The sequence below is a fragment of the Crotalus tigris genome, unplaced genomic scaffold (assembly GCF_016545835.1).
Source record: "Crotalus tigris isolate CLP2741 ecotype Arizona unplaced genomic scaffold, ASM1654583v1 scf7180000019730.1053431, whole genome shotgun sequence".
Classification (NCBI taxonomy): Eukaryota; Metazoa; Chordata; class Lepidosauria; order Squamata; family Viperidae; genus Crotalus; species Crotalus tigris.
In genome coordinates, this window is record NW_024097687.1 from 274,996 (window position 1) to 301,097 (window position 26,102).

The following is a 26,102-nucleotide window of genomic DNA, read 5'->3' on the forward strand; positions in this document are numbered from 1 at the left end:
TATATATGTGTGTGTACTACATATGTGTGTATGTGTGTGTATATATGTATGTATGTGTGTGTGTGTAGAAAGGAAAGTGCTGGATAATTGAGGAGAAAAAATATCTTCCATTGCTCACCATCTTGCTATTTCTCTAGACAGAAGTTAGGGGTTTCATTTGCTTGATAATAAAGACCATCTTGTCCCTGCTCAAAGTGGTGGAGAGAATTGAATATAGCTGCTGGACCATCATCTTCATGCTACAGGATAAAAGTTAATATAAAAAGGAAGAGGCCGATTGAGGACAGTGAATGCCATGCATGGTGTTTGAAAGGTAATCTTCAAGGTAACCAAAAAAAAGGGGGGGGGAGATACAGAAGCAAAGAAAGTAAAAACCCAGGATAATTTAAATAAGAAGGAAGTGCTTTCAACGGAGGAGGGTATGAGTTGAGTTAATGAGGAAAGGACCCTTGGAATGACAAAACAATCCCATTTAGAATTATAAATGGGGTAGTGGGTTGAACCTCCTTTGATAAGGACAGTAGTGGTTGCAGGGCATTTAACAACAGAAAAAAAATATCAACCAATAAAACCAGCAAGAGCTATGGCATGGAAATAAGAAATATTTTGTGGACACATATCCAGGTTGCAAAAACACATGATCTTCTGACTAAATAGCTCCATATGGTAGAAAAATCTTCCCAGACATCCTCCAGTTGATTATATGTGTTCCAAGCTGGATGTATGCCTTGAAACCTTATCCAATATCCTGGAAAAGCAAAAACCACTATCTCACTATGCCAAGCTGAGCTGCATTTCAGCCAATGTTCAAAATGTTTGCACATGCATGCACATACCCTAATAGAATAAAATATATTAATGTTAGGTCTGTTTCCTAAACTAAAACATTCAGAGCAACAAGAACAGCTAATCATAATCCTATGATATCATTATATATGATCATTGACAGAGAATTGGTCCCAGAAATGAAGCTAGGAGAGATATATTGAGATAAACGTAAAATGAAAAAAAAAACCCCAATAATTATGGTTCACTTGAATTACTGTTTATTACCTTAATATGCCAACTAATCTTCAAGATTCTACTTTATTTGATGATGTTGGTCCGTGGTGCTATTTGTGTCCCATTTCTTTTAACATTTTCTCATTTTTTTTATTTATCTTGGTATTTATTTATTAGATGTAAATGCCACTCAGATCAACCAGGTCTCCCAATTATTGATTACAGGGCAAATTTCTGTTTTAAAGAATTAATAATTTCTTTGGTTCTGAATCCTAGTACACATGAAATAAGTCAACTGACACAGAGCAGTATGCATTGCCCATTAAAGATGTACAAATTGACTGTAATGGCAGAGAACTGGGAAAAAGAGATAATGCGTGCTTCCCTTCAGTGCTTGTGACTGTCAGAAGAAAAATTATACATGAACATATAATTGCAAACAAGTGGAGGATGAAAATTCCAGCAAAGGTAGAAACAAAATTACATCAAATTATCAAATTCTGGCTGCATAATGTGATATATTGAATGGACAGAATTATATTGAGAAAGGCAGAGTGTAACATCTTACTATATGCAAATGACATGTTTCATAGGCAGACCAGAAATATCTATTTCTGCCTTGCTGCATTAATATGTGACTTTGCAATCTTGTCTGGTTATTCTAAAAAACTGGATCATAATAACACTATAATGCAGCCTGACTCATTTGTTAATCCTGGTCTGGATAGGAGAGAATAAGCTCAAAGGTGGAGTTAAAAGTCTGTACAGTTAGGTTCTTAGTGGCCTCTGTTTTGCCTATGAACTGCACTGTGTTGTTCCTGAAGAAGTTGGCCCATGATGGGTCCTGTTGGATTAACCCAGTGGTTCTCAACCTGTGGGTCGGGATCCCATTTGGGGTTGAACGACCATTTCACGGGGGTCGCCAAACAACGCAGTCCGCCATTTTCCCCCCTTTTCCTTAGCTGTGCTATTCCCTATTCTATTGGCTTTTGAAAGCCAATAGAATAGACTTTCTTGAATAGAGTCTAATTCTATTGGCTTTCAAAAGCCAATAGGAATTGTCCAGGCTGTCTCTGCTCTGCTGAGCCCACCAAAAGTCCCAGTCTGCAAACGGTGCTGCACCACCTCGACTTACAACCGGTTGGGGGGCGCGACATTAAAAAGGTTGAGAACCACTGGATTAACCAATTTCAAGAAAAGTTGTGGGGGCGGTCTTTGCCAGCTTTGGCTGGTCCACCAGTTGTGGCCTTACTTATGAACAGAGGACTTGATTACAGTGGTTCACTCATCCATCACCAGCCAGTTATTGTATTGCATAGACCTGCCTTTAAAGGTCTTCAGGAGCCTTCACGTGAGGAATAATACACTGACTCATTTGCTTTGGATGCTGTTTAGTCTAACTCACCCAAGCAACATGTAGGCAAAAGACATAGATATATGAAACATACACAGCACAGGCATATAGATTAAGTATCTCTTTTCCTTTTCCTTTTAAACTGATTTTCCTTCAATGTTAAACTAACCTCAGACAAATAGACAAATTCTACCACTACTTTAAACTTTACCATTAGACACAGAAACATACTTTGAAGATAATCATAGAATCATAAAATCATAGGGCTGAAAAGGGACCTTGGAGACCTTGTAACCCAACTCCCTGCCCAAGGCAGGAGATTTTATACCATTCCAGACAAAAGGTTGCCCAATCTTTCATTGAAAACCTCCATGGACTACTCACAACTCCAGAAGGCAAGCTTTTCCACTGATTTATTATCTCATTGTCAGGAAATTCCTCATTAGTTCCTGGCTGGGTCTCCCTCTGATGAACTTCCGCCCATTGTTTCTTGTCCTGCCCTCAAGTCTTATGGAAAATATCAACCATCTCTTCCCTGTGACAGCTCTTCAAGTTCTGGAAGATGGCTATGAGGTCTCCCCCAAGGTTTTTCTTAAGGTTTTTCTTCCTTAGGCTATGCGTAACCTATTTCCCTTAACCATTCACCGTAGAGTTTATCCTGAGGACCCCTTACAATCTTTGTTGCTGTTCTCTGCACTCTTTTTAGTGCCTCAACATTTTTTTTTCTTTGCATCATGGTGACCAGAACTAGAATATTTGACTTACGTTGCTGATTACATCATATGCCCCAAAAATTAATTTCACATCTATAGAACAATTTGGGGGAAAAATAGATATAAGGCTGTCTTTTTGTTGTTTTTCTCCTTTTTTGTTAATGAAAATCTAAAACACAATTACCTATAGATATATTAGGATTTCAACTTCTAGAATAAGCGTGATCTGTGCATTAAAATTCTAACATTCTAAGAAGACAAAAGTTTTTTCACAAAGTAAAACTAGTAACTTTGTTAACAGAGATAATTCTCGCATCCCTCTAACCATGTTATTTATTTTTTAAAGGTCATAGGCTACTGATGTTATCCTCTCATTTCTGGCCAACAGATTGAAGTTCTTTTTTTAAAAAAAATAAGAGTTTTCTTGCTTTTTCTGTTATAGTTTGATGGTGCTGATGGCTCTGAAGGTAGAGACAGGAAACCAGCTGCTACAGATACTCCCTTTCCTTCTGGTCACTAACCCTGTTCCCATGGCACTATTCTCATAACCACTTAGAACAGTGGTTCTCAACCTGTGGGTCGGGACCCCATTTGGGGTCAAACAACCATTTCACGGGGGTCGCCAAAAAACGCAGTCCACCATTTTTCCCCCTTTTCCTTAGCTGTGCTACTCCCTTTTATTCTATTGGCTTTTGAAAGCTAATAGAATAGACTCTCTTGAATAGAGTCTAATTCTATTGGCTTTCAAAAGCCAATAGGAATTGTCCAGGCTGTCTCTGCCCTGCTGAGCCCATCAAAAGTCCTATTCTGCAAACGATGCTGCATCAGTTGAATAGTCCTTGACTTACGACCGGTTGAGTAGTCCTTGACTTACAACTAGTTGGGGGTCGCGACATTAAAAAGGTTGAGAACCACTGACTTAGAACCAAAGCTCAGGACAGATAAGACACTTGGCTTCCACAGAGGCATTTGACCACATAATGTCTACTCAGCACTCTTGAAAGTGCCATTCAGCCATTACATACCTGGAGTAGAAAGTTCTTTTTGAAGAGCACTAGATATGTGATCATAAAAGTATGACCAGCATTTGTATTCTCATATGAGTATGAAAAAGAGAGGCAGAAGCAGACAATAAGAGAAACAGACACACAAACCTTGATAGACATACCTGGGAAAGATTTGGAGATTCCCATGGGATAGTTAATTTGACTGATACAAGATATGAAAGATTCTAAAGATCTTTCTTTAGAAAGATAAGGTAGCTATTCTCAAGATGCTAGAGGATAGAAAAAGCAATTAAGGGCATTGTTAACATTATCAATACCACATTGTATGTGCCTAGAAATAAAATTGCTCAGTTAAAAGCTTGAGGATACAGTATCAGTGAGTACATTTAGAATTCATCAAAGGATGTTAACATTTTTCTGGTGGAAAAAGAAATATCTCTGAATTTTCACTTTCACTAAGCCACTTTACATGCGAAACAAACTCTGAAAGAAACCAAAGAAGTCATTTTGCTTAATGAAAGTTTTAATTTGGAAACCACTGGCTTTGCCCAAAGGTTTCAAGTGTATATTGGGGTGGTTTGCATATTCCAGTTTGATTTCTTCATAGAACTGATAAGTCTCAGCCATCTATTTTGAAGCTTTTTAAATTTGCCATCAGAAATGACATTTTACAAAAGACCTGAGTGATTTGAGTAATTAAATAGGTAAAAGGTAAAGGTAAAATCTTAATGTTCTGCATTTTTCCCCAGATTACATATAAAATATGTTCAAGACAGCAAGAAATGTTGGTGGAGAGATGGGTCTTCAATATTTCATGAGGTTGTCAGATGTCTGTTTTCAAACACAAAAAAGGTGAAAATATAATCATGTGGAGGCTGTAAAATACTAATTGATGAACTAATTAATCAGCTAAATTCATATTGAAGAAAAGTTTTTTTAAAAAAACATATTGTACAATAACGATTAAATTTATATTTATCTCTTAAATACACAATTGGTTATTACATCTGTCTGTCCTTGATGATAGAAAAAGATTACAGATTGCTCATTCTTTTATGTCTTTTTTTCCTTCTCCTATTTTGTTTTTGCAGTTTTTTTCCTTCTAAATATATACTTATAGATAGATAGAAATGTAATACAAAATAATTAATGTAATATCCTCCATTAACATTTTAGCATGACAATAATGCAATTATCAAAAGACAAATTTAAATGCTTTAAGGAATGGTTACAATTCAGTTTCTGAAATTGGAGTAGATTTCTGTCCATGATGGTTTTTTAGTGGATTGTTAACAAACATTTACTGTTTGTTAATAGAAGTATAAAAATGAAAGGGGATTTTCCCCCTTCAAATTAATTTGTTTTCTTTTAATTCTAAGGACACTTAGATTTTTCATCCTCTGCATTCACTCTGCATTTTAAAGATCATTTTCCTTGTGAAATATATAATTATGGAAGAATCTCTATCTCTTATATTCTTTTTACAACCTTTTAATTCTTTAATTCAGGGTAGAACTGGAGTGACTGGAGTTGAGCATTTACTGACTGGATGCCCTTCTGATGCCTACATGGAGTTTGCAGCAGATAGTTCATCTTTGTGCCCTATAGAGAAACATCTGCCACTGCCTAGGATTGAACACTCAACCATCCGAGTCGGAGGTAAGTATCTTCACTTCTAAGGCACATGTATTGTACATTCTACTCAGCCTGGATTTAAAATTATCATGCTTTTAACCATATGAAATGTTCTTTTTGTTACTTCAGAGAGGCTGAAAAGGCATTTGACATGGTTTACTGAAAATCTTTCAAGTACATTTTTATTTGCTTCTCTTTTTGTTGATAGTTTAGATTTTTATGGTTCTATCTGAATAGTGATTAATAATAGGATACACTGCCTTTGGTTAATATATATCCCAAAGTGCCTATCAAAAATGCTGTTTTGCCCCTTTATCAGGAGGGGCAGAGTTTACAATTTTAATGTATGTAGATGACATGTTTTGTAGAAAGCCAGAAATTTCTATTTCTATCTTACAGACAGACAGAACATTTTCGTAAATCTAAATTCTGATTGAAAGCTGCAAAGTTATGTGTCTGTAGAGTTCTTCATGTACATTTCACATGTGAGAAATTTTCTGAATTCTGTATCTCAGACAAGGAAACTCTTAATATGAAGAGGAGGGATGTGATGTTTTGATTAAAAGCTGAATTAAAGCAACAAAAAAAAAGTCGTCAAAAAGGACAACATTTTAATCAGTATCTTGACTGAAGTTTGCTGCATTTGAAGACTGATTATTGATCTGCCTAGTCTGCTAATTATGTAATAAAAGATTGACCTGGCCTCTCTGATAGGAGCCAAACCATTCCATATATCAAAGGAAGAAGAGTTCTATATACTTGCAATCTGTTATTCTGTCTTCTGAGTTAGCAGGCCTTAACAGAATACATTATCCAAGACACTGGCCATTTGTGGTAAGTTGAAACCCTCTTCTGAAATATTTGCAAACAACCATGTGTAAATTTACACCTGATCCTCAGGGGTTTTATCCACTAGGAAGATTAATTTTACTTCTTGCTCCATTTTGCACTTCAGACAAAATAATATCTCATGGGGATTCTTACTTATCTCATCTGCAATGAAGGGTTAGTTCCATTAAGGTATTTGACTGCCTATGAAACAGCCTAAGCAAAAGATGGGCAATATTTACATGCTTCCGAGTGTATTTTCCAATGTGAAAATAAATGTGATGTTGCAAATCAATATCCTATTTTTTAATTAAAAAGTTTTTAAAAGATTTTTAAGAATTTCTTTTAAAAAAGAGGCACAAAATATAACAAGCTCCTTGGTAGAAGATTAGAATATACAGGAACGTACATGTAGCCACTTTGTTTAACCTGGAGTGAACTGTAATGATGACTATAGTTATTAAGGAAAGCTCCAGTAATAAACTCAAATACTAAGTTGCTTATCCAGATGGATGCATAGTTACTTACTTCAGAATTTAACATTATATAATCAAATTCAGATCAACACAGATCTTTGCATCAAACATTTCAAAGTATTAGAGATAACTGAGCATGTGGGAACATGAGAAAAGGATTTGTAGACATGATATTCAGCATAGATTAAGTCAAGCTATCTGCCAGTAATATGGTTACTATCATTTCAATATTGCTCCTTGCATAAATTCCATGCGATGGAGAATTACACTTCTCTCTAGAAAGTAATTAATCTGAAGATCTTACAGTAGGTGGAAAGAAGTATTCTGATATTCAGTATTTCTCTTTGGCTTACTCAATTGTACTAGGAGCAATGACAAATAGTGCATTTCATATAATGAAGACCCTTAGTGTATTTTATGCAAACAGATTAATTTTATAACCTTGACACTGTCTTATTGAGGCTTTTAACATATTACACCAAAAAGCCCAGATTTTCCATGGAGTTTATCCTCAGTAGTAAATCACCCATGACATATGGACCTCTTTGATAGGTATTTTCTGCATGTGTACATATGTATTATTAATTGGCTATAAATGCTGTCTTATGTAACAGTATTTAAATTGAAAAGATCTAATCTATTGAAAAGGAGACTGGAAGGGAAAGGGAAGTATACAAAGACACTTCAGGGATGAAGAAAAAGCAATGTGGAAGTAATAGAGAAATGAACTAATTTCTCTTCTACAATTCAAATGAAAGTTAATGCTAGCAGTAGCTCTTTTCACCAATCCAATCTCAAATGTAGATCAATCCTTGGTAATTAGATATAATTAATAATAATAATGGCTTAAATTCAGAGAAGAAGAGAGAGTAGGCCAAGCTTGAATTGGATTCTGACTTTGTCTAGGTCAAATCAAATTCATTGAGTATTATAGTACTTTAAGCTTCCACAGACCACAAGGGTGAGGTGGGGTGGAGGAAGGATACTAGAGCAGCAAAACAATGTGAGAAACAATTAGTAGCAAATCTATATAAATCATTACAAATCAAACAGAACAGCCAGTCAGAGATGGATGGCTATGAATATTTTTTTAAAATTGGAAGCATTCTGTTTAGCACTCTTTACCACTCCATTTGTTTAAAATCCAGTACCAGAATAATTTATTCTGTTTAAAGTTTTTTTTAAAAAAAAATAACAGTCCAATAACAGTCCGGAGCACTTCACAACTAAAAAAAACCTCAATGCCACTCTTTCCTCATTCCCAGAAATATAAAACAAATAGGAATCCCAAATACTTGTGCCAGAGAAAAGATAGGTTAGCATTTTCTGTGCAAATCGTATTAACAAAGACAGCAACCTTCCATTATCTAACACTGCATTCCATTGGCACTTCAAATACAATGGTGTGACTCTTCAATGTCTAATGAATACAGTAGTGGCCAAAATTGTGGAAACCTTTTGGGAAAAAGTGTATTTTTGAGTTTTGATGGCTAATAACACCACTTTTTTGGAGTAGTACCATAAAATTATTTATCAATGGAAAGATAATTTAATCAAGAATGTAATGCAACAAAGTTTGTTCAATTATCTGTACTGTATTCTATGAAAAGTTATAGCCAAACAACCAGAAAAAGGAAGCACAACTTGCTTAGGTTGATATCAGGTAGCTTTCCTTCATCTAATTGTAGCCAATGAGCATGAGTTTTTAGAGAGCCAATCAGGTGTCATCTTGTTTTGGCAATGAGCCAATCAGATCACAGTAGGATTCATGTATTGATGTCATGTCTTGAAGCTGAAAGGAGGACATTTGTCAGTGTGTTATGTGATTGCTATCAAGTTGGTTGGGATTTTTTGTGTTTTTTTTTTCATTTAGTGAGCTTGTAAAATGTAATAAAATTAAAGTAATGGTGCAAAGAGTTGACTGGTCATCCAGAAAGCAATGTCAAATAGTATTATTAAGTGAACAAGACTACAGTTATAAAGAAATTAGAAGAAAAAATGGTGAAAACTTAACCAAAGATGGCATTTCTACTGTACACTTTTCCCAAAAGGTTTCCACAATTTTGGCCACTACTGTAGTTACTACAAGGGAGCAATAGGATATAGGTAGACAATTAAGTGTTTGTAAAGATGAAAGTGGATTTTAGGAGGAGTCCTCCTATTCTACCCCTTACAATATTAGACAACTCAGTATCAACAGTAGAGGCCTTCAAGTCTCTGGGTTCTATAATCTCACAGGACTTCAATAGACACCTAACATCAAAAACAGCATTAAAAAGGAACAAAGAATGTACTTCCTGCATCAACTCAGAAAGCTCAGACTGACCAAGGAGCTGCTGATACAGCTCTACAGAGGAATTACTAAGTCTGTCATTTGTATTTCTATAACTGTCTGGTTTGGTATAACAACCAAACAGGACAGGTACAGACTTCAATGGATAGATAGGATTGAAGAAAAAACAGTTGCAACCAGCCTGCCTTCCATTGAGGACCTCTATACTTCACGGGTCAGAAGGAGGGCTGAGAAAATATCTACAGACACCCTGGACATAAACTGTTTCAACTTCTCCCCGCAGGATGCCACTACAGGGCATTGCATGCCAAAACAACTAGACACAAGGACATTTTTTTTTCTCTCATACCATCTGCTGAACACCTAATTACCACAGTATTGTCTTATATCTAAGAATATTTACCCATGTAGTATGGCTGTGTTACTATCATCCTTCTCATTTTTTTCTACTACCCTCTCATATTAGTATTTTAGGATTATATTACCTTATTGTTTGTATGTACATGTTGTTTGTATGTACCTTGTTGTTTGTATGTACCTTGTTTTTTGTATGTACACTGAGAGTTTATGTAACTGAGACAATATCCTTGTGTGCCTACTGACATTTGGTCAGTAAACTATAATAATAATGATAATGATGATAATGATGATAATGATGATAATGATAATAATAATAATAATAATAATAATAATAATAATAATAATAATAATAATAATAATAATAATAATAAAGTTGAAAGGGACCTTGGAAGTCATCGAGTCCAACCCTCTGCTCAGCCAGGAAACCCTACATCATTTTGGACAGATGGCTGTCCAGTCTCTTCTTAAATTCTGTGTTTGTTTTGTGTGTCCCTTTTTTGTATATAATTCTGCTTGTTCTTTATCTACGAAATTACTATTCAGTGGCCATTTCTTTCTGTATTTCCTTTCGCACAGACAGAATACATGCTCGTGGACAATCCTTCCAGTAGGAAGCAGCAATCTAGGTGTCAGACTTTGATTTTCTTGCCTATAAATAAATCTCCCTTCTGCTATGATTATAAAATGCTCACTCATACTGTCAGAACATTTCAACTTCCAACAATTCCAAATGGAATTTCCTCACCTCCACACAATAATTCAAACAATAAAAGGAAAAAGGATAATTATCCATTCATAGAATGGTTTACATTAAATAGTTTAAGACAAAAACAGGGTGAGGGTGACAGTGCATGCAAACAGTTAAAATTGTATCTGGAGTACTGATCAGGGAGGAAATTAATCAGGATAAATTCTGATATAATCCATTCATGTTTCAGAGATAGGCCTCGTGCTGTAAGAAGCATATATATATATAAAACATACCTTCAAGATTATCTATATTTGCCCATTGGAAATGGCATTTTTCGTTCTGATTAACAGATGTTTATTTAACAGATGTTGCTGTAATTGTTTTAATAAAATTTAGCTTTAAAAAATGACTGCAAGGTAGATGAATCCTGGAAAACATAGAATAATAATAAGAATTATTTTCAATATTTTTACAGCATCCTCTTATCACACTTGGTTAACAGAAGTCTTGAATAAGATACAGTGATCAGAGTAGACTGAGTTGAAAGCTATGTAATTTTAAACTATTCCATATAAATGAATCACTCTATTTCTTTTCTCTTTTTCAGCTTGTGAAATTGGGGTTACTATGCTCCTCACCAAGTCCAGAATATAATAATTATAGAGATCAATAGATGAAATAGATAGATAGATAGATAGATAGATAGATAGATAGATAGATAGATAGATAGATAGATTTATAATACCAATTAAATTCACCCTTCACCCTACTTTTACTAAAGAAACTGGATGTATGGCTATCCTCTGTTTTTAAGTCCACATTTAGGTATTTTCTCTACGATAGAATATAGTTTAGACACACAAGCCAGGTATATGACAACCAAAAAAATTCACATGAGCCTGCCAGGTATTGAAAAGAAACACTGTTTTCTTAATAACCCCCACCTTCATTTACTTTTATCTGATCCATTTGGTAAGAGAAACAATGAGCTATTTCAAACAATGTGTAATACAGGCCAGTCTAAGGCACTGCTTTAGTGTCTCTAGATAATACCCTTTGAGCAAAAATCACCAGAGTATACAGTGTGTACGTAACTGCTCTGCAGCATATTGCATAACACTGAAAATTGGGGGTGGGGATGGAGGGGGATGATGCAAGATAAATCCACTATAAATATTTTTCATTGAAGCTGAAACTGCAAAAATGGAAAAAAAAAGATAAGCAAGCAAGGAGCCTATGCAAGTAAACCATTGCAAACTGAAGTATCTTCAGACATGCTGATGTTCATTAATACAAGAACAGCACTAATTCTTTCATCTGTTCATAAATATCTGCAGCTGTACATAGCACTCATAGACAAGCACTGATGCCAATTTATAAATTTAAGCAGTAATACAATCTAATAAAAAAAGCTGAAGTGGCTCTTTAAACTTGGATCTTTGTAATGATAGAACCAACATAATTTCCAGTTGTTTTTTTAATATTAATCAATTCATATAACTGATTTGTTTAACCTTTGAACTCTCTGGTTTGCTTCCATTCATTCTCATAGGTAATGTTATATACTGTAGATGGGAAAACTATATGAAAAGAAGGACTAGGGTTGACATGATAGCACTGTTTCAATATTTGAGGAGCTGCTACAAAGATGAAGAGGTCAAACTATTTTCCAAAGCACCAAAAGGCAAGACAAGAAACAATGATTGGAAACTAATCAAGGAGAGAAGCAACCTAGAACTAAGGAGAAATTTCCTAAGGGTGAAAGCCATCAACCAATGGAATGGCTTGCCTTCAGAAATTGTGGGCTTTCACTGGAGGCCCTCAAAAAGAGACTGGATAACTATTTGTCTGAAATGGTATAGGGTCTCCTGCTCAAGCATGGGACTTGACTAGAAGACCGTTGAGGTCATTTGCAACTCTCTTGTTCTATGTTTCATTTTTCTATACTGTACATTCAGTCCCTGAGTTACTACAATCAAACAACTTTATGTATAGAAACAATTACTGTTGGCAAAAAGTTTCATTTCATTAAGTAAATCCTAAAACTTTGAGAAAATTATCCCAATACATAAGCCCAAAGAAATCAGATTAATTTTAGTAGGTATTGACCTTGAATGGGGTCAGTAGTGACACATACATACACATAAACACAGAGATGAGTGAAAGAATCCATTTATACTAAAGAGGAAAATCATTTTGTCAATAGAGGCATCAGACACAGCCTGTCCAGTTGCCATGACTCAACTACCAAATGACTTTATCTGGCTAACTGAGAATCTTTATCAACATACAAACACAAGCACACAAAGACAGCAAATGTTTTAATTTGATTTAATTTAATTTGAAGCACAGGGGAATATACAGTGATGGGATTCATCTGGTTTGCACCACTTTGGCAGAACCGGTAGCTATTTTTTTGTTACCCAGGCCCCAGGATGGAAGCAGTATCCACACAGAGAACTTGTTCACTTATTTGAATCCCACCACTGATAATATATGAATACATATATTAAGCTGACTGCTCTCATCTGACTTGAGACTTCTTAGATTTGCATCTGACCTCAAGTCAGATGAGAGCAATCAGCTTAATGCCACTACTGCTGATACTATCATCTCATATATCAATACAATATTGATATCAATAAAAAAGAAAGTTATTTCTGACTTTACTGGTGGACCGAAGGTTGATCCAGTTTTCTATCCTTCTGAGGTCAGTAAAAGGAGTACTCTAATTGCTGGGGGGGGGCAATATGATGAGATTGTAAATATATATTTGCCCAATCATATTTTGAGATATGATTGGAACTTGAGAATTCCTTTGTTGCAATCAGATCAAAGTATCTCTATTCCAACAACTTGCATAAACATTCATTCAATACCATGCTAGAGGCTGAAGCTATCTTAGAAATATTTGTTTTACACTAGTTAAATTTATACTCCAAGATAACTAAAAATACTAGTAAGGTTTGACTTGAAATGATATCCAAACATAAACTCAATTAGGTCTTCCCTGTGACCAGATATAAATATGACACTGTTATTTTAGCTGTTACTGCTATTTGAAACAAGTGGGGATCTCTCTGAACATTTTACTAGTTATATTAGGAAGTAGCTACATGATCGAAGCTCAGTTCAAATAAATTAGGTAAAATCTTTGAAAATAGATCCTAGACAAGATTTGTAAAAACAAAAACAACAAAAAAATAGCATAACAGTCTCAGAAAAGGGGGGATACATTGTAACTAAACACTATATTTAACTTTTTAAGGCCCTTCATTTATCAATAATGGGGAAGAAGGAAAAAATCCCTAAAATTAGTCAGGAAGTTAAAAGATGGCAATATCTTTGCAGGCATTGTTTGGGTGAAGGCACACTTAGTATTTAGATGCTGAGAGAACACTGATCTTCCTGTACTTTGATTTGAAGTCTTGATGCAAAATGAGGTTAATGTCATCAAAAGCCACAAAGATGTTTTTCCAACACAATGAAGTATAGTTTTGATTTTTGTTTTGCTTTGGCAAAAGGTACAAGAACAGAACTAGGTTCAGTTTAGTTAGGAGTTCTGAGATATTTTTGCAGAGGTGGTTGAAGAGATAAAATGCTCTTTTGGGGACTTCAAAAGAAGCTTTAGATCAAAGCTGATTAACTCACTCTGTCTCTCATACATATAAAAATAATGTTATAATAAACATTTACCTGTATATTAAACAGAATACAGGTAGTCCTGGACTTATGATCACAATTGAGTCCAAAACTTTTGTTGCTAAGCGAGAAAGTTGCTAAGTGAATTTTGCCCTATTTTATGACCTTTCATGACACTATTGTTAAGTGAATTACTGCTGTTGTAACACCATTGTTATGTGACTCTGTCTTTCCCATTGACTTTTCTTGTCAGAAGGTGGCAAAAGGTGATCACATGACCCGGGACACTGCAACCGTCATATCTATGAGTCAGTTGCCAAGTGTCTAGATTTTGATCGTGTGACTATGGGGATACTGCAACAGTCATAAGTGTGAAAAACAGTCATAAGTGCCATTGTAACTCTGAATGGTCACTAAATGAACTGTTGTAAGTCAAGGACTACCTGTATTAAACATTGATATTGCAGGTGCTGCACTGGCAGTTCATCCAGTTCCATGTTTTATCTGTCTTTGCTTTCAGTTATATCATACTGCTTTCAGTCATATTGTTTCAACTCACAACCAAGAACTGCTTTAGGAAGAGATGTGAACCTGCCTTAAAATTAATAGCCCATAGTTTCTCAAAAGGCAGCATCTAATTCATTTTCTATTCTATCCAGTGCCTGATATGATATAAAATCCGTTCAAGTTTCTAATAAATAACCATGTAAGATGCTCATATATATTCAAGCATATGGTCCTTATAGCAGCAAAGCAAGTTCTGACTTATCCTGGTCTCCCAGCAAATGATCTGTCTCAAGCTATATACACACAAATAAGCTGTCTTTCTTTTTTTCTCTAACTATCATACCTGGTATTATTGAAATCCCTTTTAAGTTTGATGAATTGAAGGCTGATTCAACTGGAACCAGCGTCCTTCACCAGCACACACTTTTATAGCACACAATGTTTCTTAATATTTGAAACACGGAATAGGATGCATGTGTATTGATAGCTACATACATAAAACCATAACAGTGAAAGCATTTATGCTTCCAGTTGCATAAATATTATGGAAGCTGTTCTACTTTGTCAGGATGAATAAAACATTCATGCAGTTTAATAATAGATAAGACCGAGATAAATTGAAATATCTCTCCACATTAGTCATTCACTGCTATTATCCCTTGTATCTATTTCTTTTTATAATGTATAAAAATCCATGAATATACTGAGCAGATATGCAAAGATCCTTACATGATAGAAATCTTTACATGATAGAAACAATATTTATATTGTTTTGCATGCTACTGACTGATTAATTCTGCTTCAGTTAAAGCTAAATTGCCTTCTAAAAAGTAAAAGAACTTTAAAAAGCAATTTGAGGATGAATACATTCTGAGAACTGTATTTCCCACTTTGTAAAAGTGATTTCATTTACTTCTTTTACTTAAAATATATGCTTGTGGCAACAATAAATCATTGTCTATATTTTGTCACTAAAAAAAGAAAATATCCAAATAAAATTCAATTCATTTGATTTTTTTTTAAAGAAAGAAATATCAAGTACTATTGTAATCTGCAAAGCAATTGGCATTTTGTTAAATTTCAGATAGGAACTGTGTTCATAAAGTAGTCTGGATAAACTACATCTCTGTGTTTTGATAGTTTCTGTCAGTTCTTTACAGATTTAACCAGCCATATATTTATAACCAGCTTGTGAATAAAACAAGCTTGTTCTTAGATGGTCCTGAAAACTAATTGATTGATTGAGCAGAATTTTCTTTTAAAATTGAAAACAATTTGGGCTAAAATAACTATTCTCTCTCCCTTCTTCACTTTATTCTCATAATATTCTGGTTGGAAAAAAAATAACTGAAACAAGGTCAGGGAGGGTAAAGGGAAAAAAAAAAACAATGAAGGGTCTTTCTAAACAGCCATAGCTTGTTCAGAGAAGCAGGGAATTGTATCATCATCATTACCATCATCATCATCACTATCACCATCACCATCACCATCATCATCATGTTATACCAAGAGACTGAAATACCAAGACAAGGTTTAGGAAATCTCCCGATGCTTGAGTCACATAACACTGCTATCTCCACAAAGGTCCTTTTATGTTACAGCTTCCTTCCCCCTCCCTTTTTAATTTTAGCCAACTGGTTTCGGGTACCTTATTTGGTCATTCCTTCCTCTCCCTTCTTCTCTTTCTCCTCTTAAACACCTATCCTGGAGCAGAAAAGGAAACACTCCATCCTCATATATGTATTTATCTGGTTAGTTACCCCAGGCTCCTCCCTCACCCACCCCCAGTCTGTTTTCTGAAGTTGAGCTTAGTTAGCCCATTCCGGTCTTTTCCTCTTTAAAAGGATTTCTCTGCCTGCAGAAAGCCAGAAGCAACGTGACTGAAATCCTTCATTTCTCCCCCTGGGATTTCGGTTCGGAAGCTGGAATTGATTTGTGGGGTACTCTCTGCCTCCGCATGTATTCTCTAGTTAAGGGCCAGCCTACTGTGCAAGGAAAATCAAAGGAGGTGGTACTGAAATTGGACAGCAGGAGCAAGAGGGATTTATTTCAAACCTGAAATAAATTCAGAGGGAGGGGGGAGAGAGGTTAGGAAATTCCATTGCTAATTATTTTTTGAGGGGGAGGTTTTTTTCCTCCCGTCTCTCTCTCTCTCTCTCTCTCTCTCTCTCTCTCTCTCTCTCTCTCTCTCTCTCTCTCTCTCTCTCTCTCTCTCTCTTTCTCTCTCTCTCTCTCCCATCTCCCCCTCTCTCCCCCCTTCCCTCTCCCTCTCTTTCAGAGATACAGAACACCTATCACCATCAGTATTCTCACTTGTCAATCATCACGCTTAAAAGAATTGCTGCCCAATGAAGTCAGATCCTCCTTTTAATCAGAGGGATCTAAGACCTAGTCGATTAAATCAAATTCCCATCCAGCTCTCTAGTTTATCTGCAGTGTGCAGCCACAGCAGTCTTGGCACCAAAGGCATTTTCCAGTATTAATAAAGGATTTCAGTGCTGCATTCAGGGCAAGAGAGGAAAGGAGTAGCAACCGACTTCTGAAACATGATTTCAAGATCACAAGGAATAAAAATAAAAGACTTCACCACCACCACCACCACCACCATTCTCAACATAAATTAAACTGAAATAATCCCACAGTGGCAGTTAAAAAGTGACATGAGGGAGGGGGGGAGCGTGCATTAAAATGAATGACCCAAGCCTTGAAAACATTTTCACTTTAATACTGAAAAAATATGCCATTATAAAATCCTTGAATAGAATTAGTAAGTCTTGCTTGCTTTTTTTTTTTCACTTCAGCTCATTTTTTTCTCCAGATAGAATTATATATATATATATATTTCAGAGTCTGATTTACAAGAGCACAAAAACCTTCTTTCATTCATCTCTGCATCTTAAGCATTCAAGTGGCATTCACTACTCATGCTTAACTGCTCCCGGGCTCTTGGTTTTGTTTGGTTTTGTTTGGTTCTGTATGTGTATGTATATATATATATATATATATATATATATATATATATATATATATATATATATATATATACAAAAACAGACAAAACCCAAGGAATAGATATTTTAAACAGATTGATCAACAGAGAAAACCCCAAGGATACTTGCTTTACATTCAGATGGAAAGGGATTCTGGAGAGGTCAGTTTCCAAAAGAAGCTTGAAAATAACTAGAAGCAAATTCATCCCCTCCTCCCTCCCCAAAGAGAAAAAAAAATTCCCCATGAAAGTAAATTTCCCCCACCCAAAATGCAAAAAACCTAAACCCAGGAGAGTGTAAACCATGCAAACATGTCTTAAATAAAACCTTTACATTTTTCCTTGTTTTTTTTATCACAGTAAATGGATGATCTCTACTGCCTAGCAATCACACAAAAATAATGGCGAAATGGCACTTTTTTATTCTTATTATACTGTATCTGTATATAGAAAGTTTGATACGATGGAACTGATCAGGGAAGAGGGAGGACGAGGTGAACTGGACGCTGCTTCCTTTTGGGGCCAAAGCGTCCCTGGGTGGTTTTTGTATCCATGCAAACCATGCAGCAACTTGGGTTGGTTTGTTCTAGATCAGAGTTATTTATTTACAATACATTCATGCCTTCGTGCAACTGGACTCTCCTGCCTTATTCTCAGTGGGGAAGGCCCAAGCAAGAGCTTCTGCTTCCCCATCACATATAGGGCCCATAAATTCACATGGGTTAGGAATCAACCTGCAGGAGAGCGTATTCACCCTTTCTCTTGCTGCAATAGGAAGCCAATCTTGGCCTTTTGATTGGATCTTTTATTTCTTCCCCACTGGTTATACAGTGTAGAGTTACACAACCTCAGGTCGAGGCTAGGCAAATCATAATAATTAAAAAAAATAAAATAATAATAATAATAATAAAGGCAGGCCTCCACTCATAGTGTTGGCCCAGGTTTGGTGAGCGGGTAGGTATTTTTCACCAGAAGGTAGCTTTAAGTGGGCTAAGCCCCATCCCTTCCTATGGTCCAATTCACATCAGCAGACGAGACAGCGATGCACAGATTAGGAAAAGAAAGCTTTGAACCACTGGAGGGAAGTTGAGGTTGCTAGCTGCTGAAGTTGAACTGATTGCCCATACACGATGTAAATTTTTTAACTTTAAATTTTGCAGTCTCAGTCTGATAGGGAGTGAGAACCACAGTCATACACTCTATGGGCTCCATCTGTACTGTAGGGTCCATTGTGCCAGTAGGAGGAGTCACATACTGTCTGTAAAGAGTTGATCTCCGAGGCAGAAGAGTTGGCGTCCCTCCTTTTGGAGCGTTTCCGGTTCCTCAGGATGAAGACAAGCATGCCAACCACGGTGAAGGCAGAGGTGACAAACACCAACAAAAGGCCAGGCACCAGCACCGAGATGGAGACCCTACTGGTCTCCAAGTAGGAATTAGAGTGAGTCCCAGTCTCTGCCAAGCCAGTACTATTCTTATGGGTGGAAGTCAAAGTGGGCATGACTTTGAGTTGAGGGCAAATGGCCTCATTGGAGAGAGATTCGAAGTCCTCTTTAAAGAACTCTTCTGGAGTCTCACACCTTAAGTCACTCATCATCACCTTTGGCCTCAGCATCTCGACCCACTGTTTGAAAGGGACAATTGGACATTTGCAGTCCCATGGGTTATCATGCAGATCTATTTGGGTAATGGAGGTGAGTTGATCCAGCACTCCTGCCACTGGCAGATAAAGGAAGTAATTGTTGTGGATGCTGAGCTTAGAGAGAGAGACTCCAGCAAAAACATCAACTGGGAGAGACCTCAGAAGATTATTATTCAAAATTAGTACTCTCAGTTTAGGCATGGCATTAAAGGTCCCTGGCATGATGAGTTGGATGACATTAAATTCCATATTTAGGTACTCTAGGTTTTGCAAACCATTGAACTTCTCTCGAGATAGTATGTCTAAATAATTATTGTCCATGTAGAGCCACACCAGCTCCAGCAGGTTTTTGAAAGTATTGTTTTCCATAGTGGCAATGTTGTTGTTGCCCAAGTCCAATAGGTTGAGTTTCTGATAATCCACAAAATGGGATTTGCGAATGGTGTGAATCTTGTTGCCCCTTAGGAAGAGTTCATGGACATTGGATGGCTTAGGCTTCAGGTCCACCAGGCTGCTGATGTTGCCATCATTGCAGTTTACCTTGAAGCCTCCAGGAATCTGGTGGCAAGTGCACGTGGCAGGGCAGGGTGTGTTGCTGGAAGACTTGCCTTTCATGGTGTGGATTGAGCTAGCGACTGTAGGTCTGGACTTGATCTGCCAATTGACTGGGATCTTGGTACCCCCATGAGGGGCAGAACCTGCTGTAGCAGAATCTTCCTTGCCATGGATCTTAAAAGGAGTGGGAATAGGGCCAGGATCACAAGTCTCCTCTTCTGCAGGGGGAGCTGCCAAGCTGGAGTCCACACGGGTTTTCCTGCACAACTCCTGTTCAGTTGTCTCATTTAAATCCTTCCCTTGCAAACGGGTGGGAGCTTCACAAATCACCCGGCCGATCAAAGCATTCTTGGGGATGTTCTCCAGCCATTCTTTCAAGGAGAGTAGATCACAGGTACAGTCCCATGGGTTGTCCTCCAGCAGGATCTCAGCAATGCCCGGGATCTGTTCCAAAACATCTTCATAAGGCAAGGTTTTCAGGCGGTTACCTCGTAGATCCAAATGGGTAATTGGCACATACTGGAACACGTTAGCAGGTAAGATGCTGATCAGATTGTCATTTAAAATCAGCACCTCCAACTTGTTTAAGTCCCGGAAGGCCCCTTGGTCAATATCCCTCAATAAATTAAAATCAGCCTGGAGATATTCCAGATCATCCAGCCCCAGGAAAGTCTGCTTGCGAAAAGATTTCAGCTTGTTGTTGTTGATGTGCAGCCTCTTCACCAGCTGCAGCCCCAGGAAAGCTCCCGGCACAATTTCGTGCAAGCCGTTGTTTTCCATGTGTAAGCTGACCGCATTGTAAAAGTTAGCGAACTCATTGGGGAAAAGGCGCGTGAGGGAATTGCCGTGCAGGAACAAATGGTAGAACTGGGAAGTGGGGGCCGAGAAACGTTGCAGGCTGGTGAAGCCCTTCTTCTCGCAATCGACGTGCAAGTCGCCTTCGATCTCGGGGCACGAGCAGATCTTCTCTTTGCAAACGTCCCCCGTAACATTCCCGGCAGCCAAACAAAGAGACGTCTCCAGCAAGAGAATCCAAAGCAGCATTTTTACACCCAGCCAGTCATTCCCGAGCTGAAACACACAGGAAAACTACAAGGCAAAAAAAAAAAAAAAAAAAAAAAAAAAAGAAGAAGAAGAAGAAGAAAAAAGAAAGGCTTCTTTTCAAGCTGGAGCCCAGTCAAGTTCCTTCCAGGCACGGAATGTCCGAACCATCGTCAAAAATGGGGGGTGGCGGTGGGGGGAGAGTTTTGGGGGTGGGGGGAGGCAAAAAGGAAAAGGAATATATATTTTTTAAAAAAACAGTTGTCTTGGTTAAAGAGGAATGCAGGGAGGCAGAGAGGTTGAGAGGTTCCGGCTTGCTCTCTCTCTCTCTCTCTCTCTCTCTCTCTCTCTCTCTCTCTCTCTCTCTCTTTTTTTTTTAGCTCTCTCTCTGTCTCTCCCCCCCCCCCACTGCAAACACTGCAAGAGTCCGGACTCCAGTCAGCGATATATATCCACAAAGTATCCGGATACGCACGGGGAAGCAGAAGAAAAAGAAGAAAAGTTGAATTCCTCCCCTCCCCGCTTCATCAACTCCCCCCTCAGTGGCTTCTCCTTCTTTCCCCCACCCACCCCCCCACCCTCCCACCCACCCAAGCAAAGTCGATCTCCGGCTGCCTCGGCTAAGGGACGATCTCGCTAGGAATCGGCAGGAGAGGCCGCTGCATCTGCAGGAGGGTGGCAGGGCTGGAGGGACGGAGGTGGGAGAAGACTGCTGGCCGGGCGCATGGCTTGGCTTCGCGGACTGACCTTGCCTCTCGGGCGCGCGAAGCCGGCCTCCGCTTTTGCCGCCGCCGCTGCTGTGTAGTCGTAGCCGAGTGCCCGGAAAGGAAAAAAAAAAAAAGCCCTTTGGGTGCTGTCCAGTTCCCCTTGGTGCTGAAATCACGCCCCAGCCTAACGGCGGGCTGCCGAACCAATGGCGCTGCAAAAATTCTGCAATTGCTGCGGTTTCGCTCTGTCCGCCGCTTTTCCTCCCTTGCGTTCGCTCTCCCCCTCTCGCCTCTCGGTCTCTCTCTTACTGTCTGTCCGTAACGGCTCTCCGCCTTTCCCCGTTTTCCATCGCTTTCTTCTTCTTCTTCTTTTCCCTCTTCTTCTTCTTATTTACGCACTTACTCACTCCTTCCCGCGTCGAAGGCAGGAGTTGTTAGGCGGTTGTGCTCTTTCAAGCCTGGCGCACTCCGAAAGATCTGACACCCTCTGCTGAGCCGCAGTGGCAAAAATCCATCTGCTGAGGGAATGTTGGAGAAGGGAGGGTTGGAGGGGAAGTGAGGGGGGGGGAGGAAGGTGGAGAGAATCCAGGCGGGCGAGCGAATTAGAAAGGAGCGGAGAAGAAAGCGATCAATTCAGAGCAAGTTTGGAAGGAGAAATGGGAACCCGAATCGTCCATCTCCCCGATCCGTCTTCCCTTTCCTCTTCCCGTAATGAAAAGTTGAGCCTGCCTTGCTCCTTTGACCACTCCGGCAGACGTCGCGCGTGGAGCCGAGCTCGTTCGCCGGGGGAAAGGGAGAAAAAAAAAAAAAGAGAGAGAGAGAGAGAGAGAGAGAGAGAGAGAGAGAGAGAGAGCGAAGGAGTGCGCCTGCGGAATCCCGGTGGGGCTTGACTCGAATTAGTGTCAGGAGTCAAGCGACTAGCGATCGGAGGTAATTAGACCCCACACCATTTTCCACGTCTTGCTTCCTCCCGCCTTGCAGGAGAGAATGCCTCTCTCGCGCCGCGTTTGGCGTCTTCTGGCCGTTGCTAGCTGGCTGGCTCGTCCCTTTGCGGAGCCAGTCCTAGCCTTGGGTGCACGAAGGCGCAGTTTCGGGTCGCATCGTGGCCCAGTGGCAATCCAGAGCTAAGCATCCAGTCACTGCGCTTCCGATTCGCCACCCCGGAGCGTTCAGAAATGGTTCTGAACGGTTACCGCCTGCCCAGCTGACTGCCTGCTGGGAATCGATCCGAGTGGGTCCTCGCAATGAAGCCTTGTGAGGATCTGGGGGGGGGGGGAGAAAAATGTCGGGCGACGCTATGGGGCAGCAGCTGGAGGCCAGAGGGTGAGTAGCAGTGGAACTGCAGCCAGATGAAGGGGGTGAGATGGCAAATGGGTGAGGGAGATTCCGCGCGAAGCAAATCACGCTGCAAATGGGAGACCTGTGCGCTGAGCGGACGAATGCACGATCTTTCCCCCGCTAGGATCCACACTCCCAATGCGGAAACCAACCCAACCCATGAAACTTCCCCTGCATCTCCACCGTGTCCTGCTCCGTCCCCACGACTCCCCTTTCCCAGACCCGGTAGCTTTGGTCACGGATTCTGCCGACCCCTTCTAGCGGGGAAGGGGTGGGGGGAAAGCGAGGGAGCTTCCTCACATCTCTGGCAGTTACGCAGAGCTACTTATACCAGAATCAGCGGGTGCAAAGCTTCCTCTGCGTAGATTTGGATGAAACCGCTTGGTTAGTTTTTGCTCTAGTCTAGTCGGTTTGGAGAACATCCAGCTCAGATGCTGGTGGCGGCGAGATATTGTAGTTCTAAAGTGTCAATAATATGTCTCTCTTCTCTCCTTTTCTGGCATTTCAAAAAAGCAAAGCTGAGCGGAACACTTTTCACTGGCTGCCGAGAGTGCTATTTAGAAATGTGTGTTTCTGTCTTTTCTCTGTGTCTCTTTGTGTGTGACGGGGAGGGGGTAAAAGAATTGGGGCATGTTCTTTAAACATAAAAAAAATGTATTAATATCCCCCTGATTCTCGTTCCCAAGCAAAGAACCAGTTGCATCTGATGCAAAGAAACTCGGTCCTTAAATCATTTCATAGTAAAGCAGGCTGTTCCCATCTTCTCATCTAAGAGCTCATGTCTTACATGTTCTCTCATCAGGGGCTGGAACTGCTGCTAGTTCAAAGACGTTCCATGTAATAATTATGTTGGTTCTACTAATGAACTTCACATCCAGCTAGCCAGCTAATAGGAGAGAAGAAGGTGAAGGAAAACACAACCTAATCTGGTTTGTGACTCCAGAGTCAAACAAGTAAAACTAGGAAGTGCTGAATTGGTACAAATTCATTTTAATAAGCATTTCACAGCCTCCAGCTGCAACACTTCCTCATCATTTCTAATAGTGCCTGGTGTCTCTTTCCCTCCTCCTCAACAATTGGTGAATACATCCTTCCCCTACTTTTTTTTTTTTTAATCCTGATTAGAAGGTAAAAAAGGATATTTGTCTGCTTCCTGCAGGATAATAACAGGATTTCGGTTATTATTATTTTTTTCTCAAAGAGAAAAGTAATCAAACTGGAAAATGCAAATATTTTCTCCTAAAAAAAATGGCAGAATCAATAGAAAAATTAGAACAGGACCCAACCCTCCCCCCAAAAAAACCTCTAAAACAATGCCAAAAAGCAAGAAAGGCAGAGACACCCACAACTTCCTTAGGATGAGCTAGCTGGCTCTTTCCCCAACATTCTTTTATTTGTTGAAATTTATTGAAATTATTTCATCTTGAAAAAAAGATATGAACCTAGAACCAAAGAAAATAGGAATTTAAATGGATTTTTTTTTTTTTGATAAGGGAATTTATATCAAAGCTCCTGTACTTATGGGAGAAGGAATGTTTGAAAAACTGGATGGAGAAAGTAAAACGGTTTTCAGGGCTTTATCTTCCCCCCCCCTCCCTCCCTCTCTCTCTCTCTCTCTCTCTCTCTCTCTCTCTCACACACACACACACACACACACACACACACACACACACTCCTTCCCATTTGCCCCAGGAAGAGATAATCTAAGAATGGTTTGCAACAGACTCTAAGACATTTGCTGCTGGCAATGGTGTGGGACTTTCCCCAAGGTGTCCCTATACTACAAATAGTTTTGCTGCTGTCCAGGTCCTGTTTTTACATCTTGCTTCCTGGAAAAATGAGACTGCATCCTTCTCTGGCCAGGCCAGGCCAACCTTTGTTGTTTTACACTGTATGACAGGGAGGGATGGAAAGACAAAACAAAACAAACAAACAAAAAAAAACCCTAACAATCTACGCTTCTCAGGATACGGTTCTATGCTTTTTAAAGTTACCTTGATGGGAAGTAGTGACTTTCTGAGTTACCCCTTGAGGGAATGAATTGAGTGGCAGAATTAACTCTGGTTTTTATTATTATTTTGTTCATTTCCTCATTGTTGGAATTGTGCATGGAGAAGTTCAAGAAGCTGATATTTATTTATTTTTTGGCTGAAATTTAAAAAGCAATTGCCACCAACCAATAAACAGAAGTAGAATCAATGAAACATTTTCCCTTCCCATTTGCAAGACAAATACCCATTTCCTTTCATCCCTGAATTAGCAAAAAATACAGTATTATGTGGCTATTAGTTGCAATGTCCTGATAACTACTTTTATTCTGCTTTGAGAATGAGGTTGAAAACAGGTGTCTTTACCTAAGTCAGGGAGGACAAGTTAAGGGAAAAGATTGGAGAATGGCTTCACCTCTTCCTTCCACTTACTCTCCAGCTGGGGAAACATCCATCACTCACTGGCAAAATGTAACCTTTGACATCTTCACAATTCACTCTGGTTTTACACTGGATTTTTGCATAAGGGTACTCAAAGGAAGCCAGACTATCAATTGCAAATTGGGGTTACTTTTTAAAATGGGTTTAACATTCTGGAACAGTGATGGCAAACCTTTTAGAGACCAAGTGCCCAAACTGCAACCCAAAACCCACTTATTTATCGTCGGGTGCCAGATGGGCATGGCCCACTGGGTAGGCGTGGCTGTGGTGGTCATGATAGATTGGGTGGGTGTGGCCAAGGTGGGCATGATTGCCTGGATGTTGCTCATGGGGAGGGATGCCTGTGGGGTCCAGGCAGGGATGGGGGAGATCAAGGGGGTCTCTGGCAGGTGGGATGGTGGGCAATAGGCTCATCCTGCAGGGTGAGACAAGGCAAGGTGAGGCAGGGCAGGGATGCCATTGTCACAGGGAAAGATGAAGCAGGGGCTGGGGTGGCTGCTGCCTGACACCATCGGGCCCCGCACACAGAGGCCAGCGAGCACATGGGTGCTGGGATGCATCTGGCCATATGGGACCTCAGCGAATTAATGGGTGGCTGGTTGAAGAGGGACAGTTGCCATCTCCAGGGCACAGTGCATGTGCCCACAGAGAGGGCTCTGAGTGCCACCTCTGGCATGCGTGCCATAGGTTCGCCACCACTGTTCTGGAAACATTCAATTTTCTGGAGAGATTGCTATTGTATTCCAGCTTAGATTATTATTGAAGAGCATTAAAATTGTGTTTGGAAGTACCCTTCAAACAAACTGATGGGTGCAGAGTAGAAGTTTGCAATATGAGGTGGGAAGATTTTGGTTTGGCTTTTTTTTTTTTTTTGGCTTTTTTTTTTTCACTCTTCA

The 26,102-nt window shown here is 39.2% G+C and overlaps 1 protein-coding gene across 1 annotated transcript; it reads right to left on the minus strand.

Moving 5' to 3' along the window:
- Window positions 1–17,567: 17,567 nt before the first annotated feature.
- SLITRK1 (SLIT and NTRK like family member 1) lies at window positions 17,568–20,774 on the minus strand. Its single transcript, XM_039364321.1, has one exon. It carries the CDS (start codon window positions 20,733–20,735, stop codon window positions 18,660–18,662), a length of 2,076 nt encoding a protein of 691 aa, XP_039220255.1. The 5' UTR covers window positions 20,736–20,774; the 3' UTR covers window positions 17,568–18,659.
- Window positions 20,775–26,102: the final 5,328 nt, after the last annotated feature.